The following is an 11,652-nucleotide window of genomic DNA, read 5'->3' as shown; positions in this document are numbered from 1 at the left end:
CCTACTGGCAATTTAAGCATCTCACTACATACTCAACTATGTCCTTCTTCATCCTCCACTACCAATAATGCTGCCTTAGGTCACGATACATCTTCGTAGCACCTAGATGAATAGAATACTGAGAACTGTGTGCCTCCTCTAGAATCTTCTCCCTCAATTCATCAACATTAGGAATACGTAGACAACCCTGGAGTCGCATAACACCATCCTCACCGATTGTAACCTCCTTGGCACCACCCTGTAGTATCGTCTCCCTAAGAACCAACAAGTGCGGATCGTCGTACTGACGAGCCTTGATCCACTCAAATAATAAAGACTGAGCAAGGACGCATGCAAGAACTTGGTTGGGCTCTGAAATATGCAACCTCACAAGTCTGTTAGCCAAGGACTGAGTGTCCAAAGCCAATTGCCTCTCCTCTGCTAAAATGAAGGCCAAACTACCCATACTCTCGGCCTTTCTGCTCAAGGCATCCGCAACCACATTCATTTTGCCCAGATGATAAAGGATGGTAATATCATAGTCCTTTAGTAAATCAAGACACCTGCGCTGTCTCAAATTGAGATCACTCTACTTGAACAAATGTTGCAAGCTGCGATGATCGGTGTAAACCTCACAGGACACCACATAAAGATAATGCCTCTAGATCTTGACAGCATGAACTATCGCGGCCAACTCCAAATCATGTATGGGATAATTCTTCTTATGGGGCTTCAGCTGACGTGAAGTATATGCAATAACTTGCCCCTCTTGCATTAATACACAACCCAGTCCAATGCGTTAAGTGTCACAATACACATTATACATTCTTGAACCGGAAGGCAACACTAACACTGGTGTTGTAGTCAATGCGGTCTTGAGCTTCTAAAAGATAGCCTCGCAATCATCGGACCATCGGAACAGAGCACCCTTCTGGGTCAATCTAGTCAAAGGTGCTACAATATATGAGAAGCCCTCTACAAACCAGCGATAATAACTTGCTAACCCTAAGAAACTCCTGATCTCGGTCGCTGTGGCAGGACGAGGCCAACTATGGACTGCCTCGATCTTCCTGGGATCTACCTTAAAACCCTCTCCAGATACGACATGCCTCAGGAGTGCCACATAATCTAACCAGAACTCGCACTTGGAGAACTTAGCATATAGCTTCTATTTCCGCAAGGTCTGAAGCACAACTCTCAAATGCTAGTCGTGCTCCTCCATGCCACGTGAGGAGATCAATATGTCATCAATGAAGATAATGACAAAAGAGTCAATGTATGGCATGAACACCCAGTTCATCAAATCCATAAACGTTGTCGGGGCATTGGATAAGCCGAAAGACATCACCAGAAACTCATAGTGGCCATATCTAGTCTGGAAAGCTGTCTTCGCAACATCCGAAGCACGAATCTTTAGCTGATGATACCCTGATCTCAAGTCGATCTTAGAGAACACCCTGGAACTGGTCAAACAAATCAAAAAATATGTGGTAACTGATACTTGTTCTTAATGGGAACTTTGTTCAACTGGCGGTAATAAATGCACATCCGCATAGTCCCATCCTTTTTTTTCACGAACAACGCCGATGCACCCCAAGGCACACATTCGGTCTGACGAACCCCTTAAACTCCTCAAGCTATTCTTTCAACTCCTTCAAATCTTTCGGAGCCATGCGGTACGGTAAGAATAGAGATAGGCTGGGTACCTGGAGCCAAATCAATATAGAAATTGATATCACGATCTGGTGGCATGCCTGTTAAATCAGAAGGAAATATGTTGGTGAACTCCCGCACCACGAGCACTGAATCAATTGTCGGAGTCTCTATAGCAGTATCCCGAACATAAGCTAGATAAGCCAAAAACCCTTCTCGACCATGTGTTGAGCCTTCAGGAAAGAGATAATCCGACTAGAAGCACTGATAGATAAGCCCTTCCACTCTAATCTAGGGAACTTTGGTATCGCGAAGGTAACATTCTTGGCATGGAAATCAAGGACGGCATGATATGGAGACAACCAATCCATTCCCACGATGACCTCAAAGTCGGTCATGTCGAGCAACAGAAGATCCGCCCTGGTCTTATAACCATAGAAAGTCACAATACAAGACTGATAGACCCGATCCACAACAATAGAATCACCCACGGGCGTGGACACATAAACAGGAACACCCAAGGACTCACGAGGGACATCCAAATAGTGAGAAAATAGAGAGGAAACGTATGAATATTAGACCCTATATCGAATAATACCGAAGCATCCCTACCGCAGATAGAAATAATACTTCTGATCATGACATCTGAGGATACTGCATCTAGTCTAGCCGGAATAGCATAAAACCTAGCTGGAGCACTACCTATCTAGATTTCACCTCTAGGGCGAACCCTAACCGCCTGCCTTCCGCCTATGGGCGGCCAAACGGCCGGTGTGGTAGCTGGTGCAGTAATCATGGGCTGATGACCTTGCTGTACTGCCTTGCCTCGAAGTCTAGGGCAAAATTTGCTCATGTAACCAAGCTCCCTGCACTCAAAGTAACCTCTCGATGCGGAAGATGACTGACCCTGGATCTGACTCTAGGGACCTGAACACCCACTGGAGGAACCTTGAATAGCTGTCGGATGGTAGGAGCTCTCTGGAATGGTACTGAAATAGGGACGCACTGGACCACCCCGAGAAGATGGCAGTGTTGGATACATGGGCCTGCTAGATTGGCCCCTCACAAACTGACCTCTACCCCCAGATGGAGCACCACTAAACCCTCCAGAATATCGAAACCGCTTGTCCCTCGGTGCCTGCTCTCGGACCTGCTAAGGAATACCCTTGATCCTCCAAGCTATCTCCATAACCTGCTCGTAGAGAGTCCCTATCTCAATCTCTTGAGCCATAGTGACCTGGATACCATAGTGCTAGCCCACAATAAATCTCTGCACCCTCTCTACATCAGTGGGGAGTATGATTAGTGCATGACGAGACAACTCAAAGAATCTCGCTACATAGCCGATCATAGACATTTGACCCTGCTAGAGCCACTCGAACTGACCCCGTAACTCATCCCTTTGAGAGGGTGGGATATATCTCTCCAGGAAGATATGTGTGAACTAGTCCCAAGTCAAGGGACGAAAGCTTGTTGGTCTACTGAGAAGATAGGACTGCCACTATCTGCGGCCCCTGCCCTCCAGCTGAAAGGTGGTAAAGTCCACTCCGTGGGACTTCAATACTATCATGTTGTGCAGTATGTCCCTGCAATGATCAATAAAGTCTTGGGCTCCTCATGCCACTCACCGCCAAAGGTAGGAGGATGTAGCTTGGTCCATCTATCTAATAGCTTTTGTGGCTGGCCGATCGCAGCTGGTCTTGGCTCTAGTATAGCCGTTGCAACTGGTTGAGCCCCGCCCATAGGTAGTGCACCCGAGGTCTAATATAAAGCAGTAGCATGCCTTGAAGCCTGAGCAGTAGGGGTCTGTGCTCCCCCTCCCACCTAAGATATGGCTAGGTCAACTGGAAATAAACCATCCTGCGTCATAGAGTCCATGAACCGCATCATACGTCCCATGACCTCCTTGAATCCTGGTGCTGACATGAAATCCGCTAGAGCCGGCTCAGCTGCAGGTACCTCGCCTTACTCCTTAATAACATGATCCTTTACTGGATCTACTGGTGGCACAACTGGAGCAACTCTAGGACGCCCTCATCCTCTAGCAGGAGCTGGATCCCTCCCTCGGCCTCTACCTCGACCTCTAGCAACAGGGGGAGCAACTTCTCCACGGCCGGGTAAATCTTTCGGCCGCGCGCGTTCTCACCATCTGTGAGAGAATAAGAGAAAGATACTTAGCACAACACAACTGCACGATAGGAGATGAAAAAAGAGAAAATTCCTAACACCCTATAACCTTTCGAAGATAAGTACGGGCATCTCTGAACCAATCCGCAAGACTCTATTAGGCCTGCTCATGACTTGTGAGACCTACGTGAACCAAGCACTCTAATACCAAGTTGTCACGACCCAATTTCCCCATATAGGCCATGATGGTACCCAACATTGCCGCTAGGCAAGCCAACGATGAACTAGTCATGTATTTGTTCTTTTTAATAATTTCAAAGTAGTTGATTTTTATTTATTAAGAGAAGGATTAGTAGGAAATTATAGTAAAGTAAAGCATAAACTTACGAAAGAGTAAATACAGTGAATTTAATACTCAAAACCATAAAGTGTCTACTAGAATATTCCCAAAACCCGATGTCACAAGTGTATGAGCAACTAGTAGAATATATAAACCACCTATACTACTATCTGGAATAAGATAGATAGAAAATAAATACAAAAGAGAGACTGTGGGTGCTATAAAACGGACAGAGAGAGCAGTTCACCACTATGCCTTGGGGAACGGGGGTATGCCCCTGAATGACTGCCAAATGCACCTGCCTCAGATCCTGCACGATTAGTGCAGAAGTGTAGCGTGAGTGCATAAACAACATGTACCCAGTAAGTATCTAGTCTAATCTCGAAGAAGTAGTGACGAGGGGTCGACATCGACCCTTACTATGGGCCAATAAATAAGTACAAAAATTTTAAATTGGCATGGAATACATCAATAATAATAACGCAATAATGAACAGTAAATAAGTGATTCTTTAACTAGATGTACATTTAAAATCACCAATTAGCATATACTAACCTCAACAAATACGAGCCATCAAGTAAATTATAATTTCTCTAGTAATAAAAGTAATTTCAAGTGTAATCGGATTCCGAGAATTATCACGCACGATATATGCTGAGGTCGTACGGACCGATCCAGAATAATATGTACACTACCAAGGGTCGATCGGCGTGAATCATAGATGTATCTATTATACTACTGATGCATTTGGCCCGCTCCACAAAAAGAGAGAATACGCTATGAACTCCGATTTAATGCCTACTACAAGACTAACATACAAGGAGGCACAATTTCTACTAACTGCCAAGTAACCCGCCAAAACTCAAAGTAAACGAAGTTCGCTCTTTACGAATCCTTTATCAAGTTTCAATATAATTTAAGCACTTAAATTAATAAGTAGAGTGCAATTAATAAAAGTATTACAAGATAGAGTCCTAAAACTACCCGTACATAAGCATGATTTGTAGCTACGTACGGACTCTCGTAACTTCGTGCACAATTAGTAGAAAATAGTAACTTAAAATACCTATGGGATAAATTTCCTCTTACACGGTTAGGCAAGAGACTTACCTCGTTCCCAAATTCACTTTCCGGTCTACAAATTCACTCTAAAAGCCTCAATTCGGTGTCGAACAATCCAAAGCTAGCCAAATATTATATAAATTAATCAATATATGCTCAAAAGTTCATAATTTAGCTATTAGAGCAATTACCCAACCCAAATCGGAAGATTCCAAAAATTTACCCTTGGGCCCACGTGCTCGGATTCCTAAAAGTTTTGAAGATAAATGTTACCCATATCCTCACGAACCCAACTATATAATTTCTATTCAATTTCCTAATCATTTTCATGGTCTAATCCCATTTTTATCAAATCCTAGGTTTTCCAACCATCACCGAAATATTTACACAATTTCTATGTTAAAATCTACCCATAATACATGATTTAAACTCATATTATATATAAATTACTTACCTCAAAGTGCTAGGTGAAAATCTCTCCTCAAAGAGCTCTAAATTCGGCCAACAAGTGAGAGAAATGAAGAAAATGAGCCTAACTCTCGATTTTTAAAACACACTGCCCAGATATTTCTTTTTCGAGATTGTGGAAAAGGCCTCGCGATCGCAAAGGCAAACTGCCAGGCCCCAGGAAAAAGGGCATCGTGAACGCGAGGACCCTCACGCAAACGTGAAGGCTTGACACGCCTGAGCTTCGCGAACGTGTGGTCCATTTTGCGAATGCGAAGGCCATAGGTTTTAGACCTTCGCGAACGTGGTCTAGGGGTCACGGATGCAAATAGAAACCATAGCCCCTCACATTTTCCTTCTTCGCGAACACGACATAACCCTCGCGATCATGAAGAAGGAAACCAGAACCAGCACACCAGATTTTTTGGACTTAGCTCCAGGCGGTCCAAAACTCACCCAGGACCCCGTCCAAATGCACCAACAAGTGCATAAACATAATACAAATTTTCTCTAACTCTCGAAACACATAAAACAACATCAAAACTAAGAATCTCACCCCATAACCAAATTGAATCAAGTTATGAACTTCAAGCTTTTCAACTTAACTTCGAACGCGCCGAATCATACTTAGACTACTCGGAATGACACCAAATTTTGCGTACAAGTCATAAATAACAATACGGAACTATTCCTAGGATCGAAATCCCAAACTTACCTTGATAACACCAAAGTCTACTCCAAACCAGATTTAAAGAACTAGAAAATCTTGAAGGTGCCAACTTTCAACATTAAGCGTTGAAACGCTCCCGGGTCATCCGAAAGCCAATCCGAATATACGCCCAAGTCCAAAAGCATCATACGAACCTATTGGAATCGTCAAATACCGGTTCTGAGGTCGTTTACTAAAAATGTTGACTCAAGTCAAATTTGACCATTATAGGCCACTATTAAGGAACTAAGTGTTCTGATTTCAACTCGAACCATTCCAAACCCGAACCAACCATCCCCGAAAGTCATAAAATAGTAAAGACATATACGGGGAGTTGTAATTAGGGGAACGAGAATCTAAAAAGTAAAATGATCGGTCGGATCGTTACATACTCCAACTTTTGGAATCAATTAAATTCAACTCCCGGTCAAACTTCTCAACTCTCCAAACCTTCGACTTTCGAACTTTCGCCAATTCAAAATGAAATGACCTACGAACCTCCAAATCAACATTCAGACATGCTCCTAAAACCAAAATTACCATACGTGGCTATTGGAACCGTCAAAACTCTATACCAGAGTCATCTTCAGAAAAGTCAAACTACGGTCAACTCTTTCAACTTAAGCCTCTGACTTAGGGACTATGTGTCCCATTCCACTCCGAAACTCACCCAAAACCAAAACCAAACACCTCGTCTATTCACATAACCGTAATACAACATAGAGACGGCAATAAATAGGGGATCGAGGCTAAAATACTCAAAATGACTGGATGGGTTGTTACATATATAGTTGCGTATGTGGATCAGTGTATGAATTGCCAGCAGGTGAAGTACAAGTATCAGAGGCCCGACGGCCTGCTTTAGGGGCTTGAAATTCCAGAAGTAGGAGCGCATTACCATAGATTTCGTTGTTGGCCTCCCACGGATTTTGAGGAAATTTGAAGCAGTATGGGTCATTGTGGATAGGTTGACCAAGTTGGCGCACTTCATTTTGATGGCATCTATCTTTTCTTCAGAGCGGCTGGCTGAGATCTATATCCGCGAGATTGTTCGTCTTCACGGTGTGCCAGTGTCCACTATTTCTGATCGGGGCACGCAGTTCACATCACATTTCTAGAGGGCTATACAGTGTGAGTTAGGCACACAAGTTGAGTTGAGTACATCATTTCACCCCTAGACAGACGGACAGTCCGAGCGCACCATTCAGATATTGGAGGATATTCTTCGCACATGTGTTATGGATTTTGGGGGTTCTTGGGATCAATTTTTGTCGCTTGCAGAGTTTTCATACAACAACAGGTACCAGAGTATTCAAATGGCTCCTTATGAGGACTTATATGGGAACTTGTGTCGTTCTCCAGTTGGTTGGTTTGAGTCGGGAGAGGCTCAGTTGCTGGGTACATATTTGGTTCAAGATACCTTGGAAAAGGTTAAGATGATTCAGGATCGGCTTTGTACGGCACAGTCTAGGCAGAAAAGTTATGCCGATCGGAGAGCTTGTGATGTTGCATTCATGGTCAGAGAGAGGGTTTTGCTCCAGGTTTCACCCATGATGGGTGTGATGAGAATCAGGAAGAAGGGCAAGTTGAGTCCTAGTTATATCGTACCCTTTGAGATCCTTGAGAGACTTGTTGAGATGGCCTACAAGTTTGCATTGCCACCTATCTTATCAGTAGTTAGCTAGTGTTCCATGTCTCTATGCTCCGAAAGTATCACAGTGATCCACTCCATGTATTAGATTTCAGCTCAGTCCAATTGGACAAGGATTTGACTTACGAGGAGGAGTCGGTAGTCATTCTAGCAAGGTAGGTTCGAAAGTTGAGGTCTAAGAGTTATCCTTCTGTTAGAGTATAGTAGAGAGGTCAGCCAATCGAAGCAGCTACGTGGGATTCCGAGTCCAATATGCGGAGTAGATACTAGTACCTTTTCACCAGTCCAGGTACCTTTCTATGTCTGTTCGAGGATGAACGTTCGTTTTAGAGGTGGAGAATGTGATGACCCAATAGGTCATTTGGAATTCTAGCATTCTTTCCTGTATTCTGAGACCTTGATTAGCTCTGTTTAGTATTTCTCAATTTGTGTGCACGGTCCGTGTCTTTTTTCGCAAAGTTTTTATGTGAGAAATCCAAGAAAACCTGAATTTTAGCTTTAAAATGATTTGAGTTAACTACGATCAATAATCCATGTAAACGACCACAAATCGATATTTTGATGATCTCTGTGGGTTCGTATTGTGATTTTGGACTTGGGAATATGTCAAAAATTGAATTCGGAAGTCCCTAACTTAATCTAACGTGATTTTTTGAAAACTAGTAATTTGAAGATTTAATAATTTTTTAGGTTTGACTGTAGGTTGACTTTATTGGTACCGGTTTGAATTTCGTTTCTGAAACTCGGTATAGGTTCATTTTACTATGTAAAACTTGTCTACAAAATTTGGTGCAAAACGAAGTTGATTTGATAGGATTCAGACGCTCGGTTGTGAATTTGGAAGTTCATGAGTTTCTTGAAAGTTTCATGCATTTTGATGTCCGATTCGTTGTTCTAGGTGTTATTTTGGTATTTTGATCACGCGAGCGAGTTCGTATAATATTATTTCACTTGTGTGAATGTTTGTTTTGGAGTCCGAGGGGCTCGGAGGAGTTTCGGATAAGCTACGGGTCATTTTTGAACTTAGAGTTGCAGTTTTCAGCTATTCTGCTGGTGTCTGGTGCAATGTGCTTTGCGATCGCGAAGGGGAATCTGGGTTGGGGAGGAATTCCTTCAGCGCGACTGTTAGGAGCTGGTCGCGAACACAAAGTACTAGGGGGTTTACCCTTCGCGAATGCGTAGTGTTAGGGAGGGACCTGGGGGAGCTTGTCAGTTACTCTTTGTGAACGCGTTCGTTAGATCGCGAACGTGAAGGAAGGGGGAAGTAAGCCTTCGCGAATGTGAAGAGTGGCTAGCAAACGCAAAAGCCTTTGGCCGCCACTACTTCATGATCTCGTCAGGTCCTTCGCGAACGTGAAGAAGACCGCCATTGATTAAAACGGTCCAAAAATCGAGATTGATCCAATTTCTTACCATTTTCAAGTTTGAGCTCGGCCTAGAGGCGATTGTGAAGAGGTTTTTCATCCCAACTTCATATGTTAGTAAATTTTAACTTGTTTCCTTATATTTTCATAAACACTCATTGATTTTAACCTTTAATATATGCTTTTTCATGGTAGAAATTAGGGATTTAGATAGAAATTGGGGGTTTTGAGAAATTGAGACTTGGACCTCAAATTGAGGTCATATTTCGAAACTAATCACATAACTGTGCTATGGAGTTAATGGATAATTGGGTTTTGGTTTGAATCTCGGGTTTTGACCAAGCGGGCCCGGGGTTAACTTTTATTAACTTTTTTCAAAATCATTAAAGATTGAATCTTTTTCACTCATGAGTAGTTTCTAAATCTTATTTTAAATTATTTGAATTATATTTGGTTAGATTTGATTGGTTTGGAGGCTAATTTTAGAGAAAAAGTCACGGTTGAGCATTGATTTTATTGCGGAGTGAGGTAAGTATCGTGGTTATCCTTGACTTGAGGGATTAGGATTTATTGATCTATTTGCTATGTGTTTTATGTGTGAGGACAACGTGTATGTGAGGTGACAAGTACTTATGTGTCATCATTGGGTTAAAGCATGCGGGTGAAATTTTTTTCTTTATATTATATTGTTTCATTAATTATGTATTATGTTATCCATGCTTGGGTTAGACTATTACTTTTTTTAAATTGTTTATTTAAGGATGTTGAATATTTTGAAAGTTGAAGTTTGATATCATGGCACCATAATTTAAGTAAAATTATTTTCCGTCTTGTTTATTATTCGGATTTATATTGTTGCTTGGTGAGGAAGAGAGAAAAGCACGAAGGGTGTTGTCGTACCTCATTTGCATTCATTATTATATATGGTGATATTTGAGAATAAAAGCACGAAGGGTGATTCCGTGCTATTACATTCATATTATTGCATGGTAAGGACGGTAATAAAAGCACTAAGGGTGATGGCGTGCCATTTTATTCATGATATTGCATGGTGAGGACGAGAGTAAAAGCACGAAGGGTGATGCCGTGCCATTTTCATGTCATTGATTTTCGATTTTGGTGATTTACCTGGTTATATTGTTGCTTAATTTGAAAGATGTTATTTCGTCATTTCATACTTGTTGTATTTATTATATCTTCCCCTTTTCGCATGTCCCCTCCCAGCTAGTATTTTATCATTCTTCTTGTTATTCAGCTGCTTTATATACACTTGTACATGTTTATTTATGTAGGTATCTTGTCATAGCCTTGTCACTATTTCGTCGAGGTTAGGCTTGACGTTTACGGAGTATATTGGATCGATTGTACTCATACTATACTTCTACACTCCTTGTGCAGATACTGGTATTGGTCCCAGGGTGCTTGAAGTGTGTCGGCTCGGATCATTTTTCATTCGAAAACTCGAGGTAGATCTACTGGTATTTGTATACCTTGAAGTCCCCTTCCATTTCTCACTTTTATTGTTTATCTCTTTCGAACAGTTGTATGTATTTCAGACTATATTTGTAGACTTCTAGTTGCTCGTGTACTCGTGACTCCGAATTTCTGGGAGTAGATAGTATCACGTGGTTTATATTAGCAAAGTGTAAGACTTGACATTTATTTCTTGTTGAGTATCATTATTTTGTTTTTAAATGTTAAAATTTAGTTAATTATTTATTTCACGTCGTCTTGCCTAGCAGGTGGATGTTAGGGGCCATCATGACCCCGAGGTTGGGATTCCGGGTGGTGACAATAAGTTTTCATGTGTAAACCATGTAGGTGAATTTTATATCCGTCACATGAAATAAGTTAAGCGAAAGTCTACAAAAAATAATTAATGAATTAATTTGTCAGTAATTTAATTTATTTAATTAGTATATGAATCTTAACTTGAAAAGTTAAATAAGGTTTAATGGAAGAATTTCGAGATTAAACTGATGAATGCAGTTATGATTTTTTTGTGAAATAATTTATAATTTATTATGGTAGAATTTCGAAAAAATGTCAACGTTGCATATACACTATGAGCTTAAATTTGTTTTAAGCTTCATTCACAAGTTCACCAAATTAAAATCTGATTTCTTCGTTTTAAACTTCTCCAACAGAACTCGACCTATTCGCTACTGCAAGCAGGAAAATTCCAGTACGAACCTCTTCTCCCATTTGTAATAAACATTAAAAACAAATAAGAAGCAAGAATTCTTGAAAATTAAAGTGCAAAATTTTCTCTTATTATCTCTGCAATAATGTCTGCCATTTGGGCACTATAATCCAGATA

At 41.4% G+C, this 11,652-nt stretch overlaps 1 protein-coding gene across 1 annotated transcript; it reads right to left on the bottom strand.

Annotated features, from left to right (window-relative positions):
* Nucleotides 1-58: 58 nt before the first annotated feature.
* LOC138908295 (uncharacterized) lies at nucleotides 59-487 on the bottom strand. The gene has a single exon (XM_070198953.1). The coding sequence runs from the start codon at nucleotides 485-487 to the stop codon at nucleotides 59-61; it is 429 nt and encodes a 142-aa protein (XP_070055054.1).
* Nucleotides 488-11,652: the final 11,165 nt, after the last annotated feature.

The sequence above is a fragment of the Nicotiana tomentosiformis genome, chromosome 3 (assembly GCF_000390325.3).
Source record: "Nicotiana tomentosiformis chromosome 3, ASM39032v3, whole genome shotgun sequence".
Classification (NCBI taxonomy): Eukaryota; Viridiplantae; Streptophyta; class Magnoliopsida; order Solanales; family Solanaceae; genus Nicotiana; species Nicotiana tomentosiformis.
The sequence above is the reverse complement of the archived record's forward strand: the minus strand, read 5'-3'. Positions and strand labels throughout refer to the sequence as shown.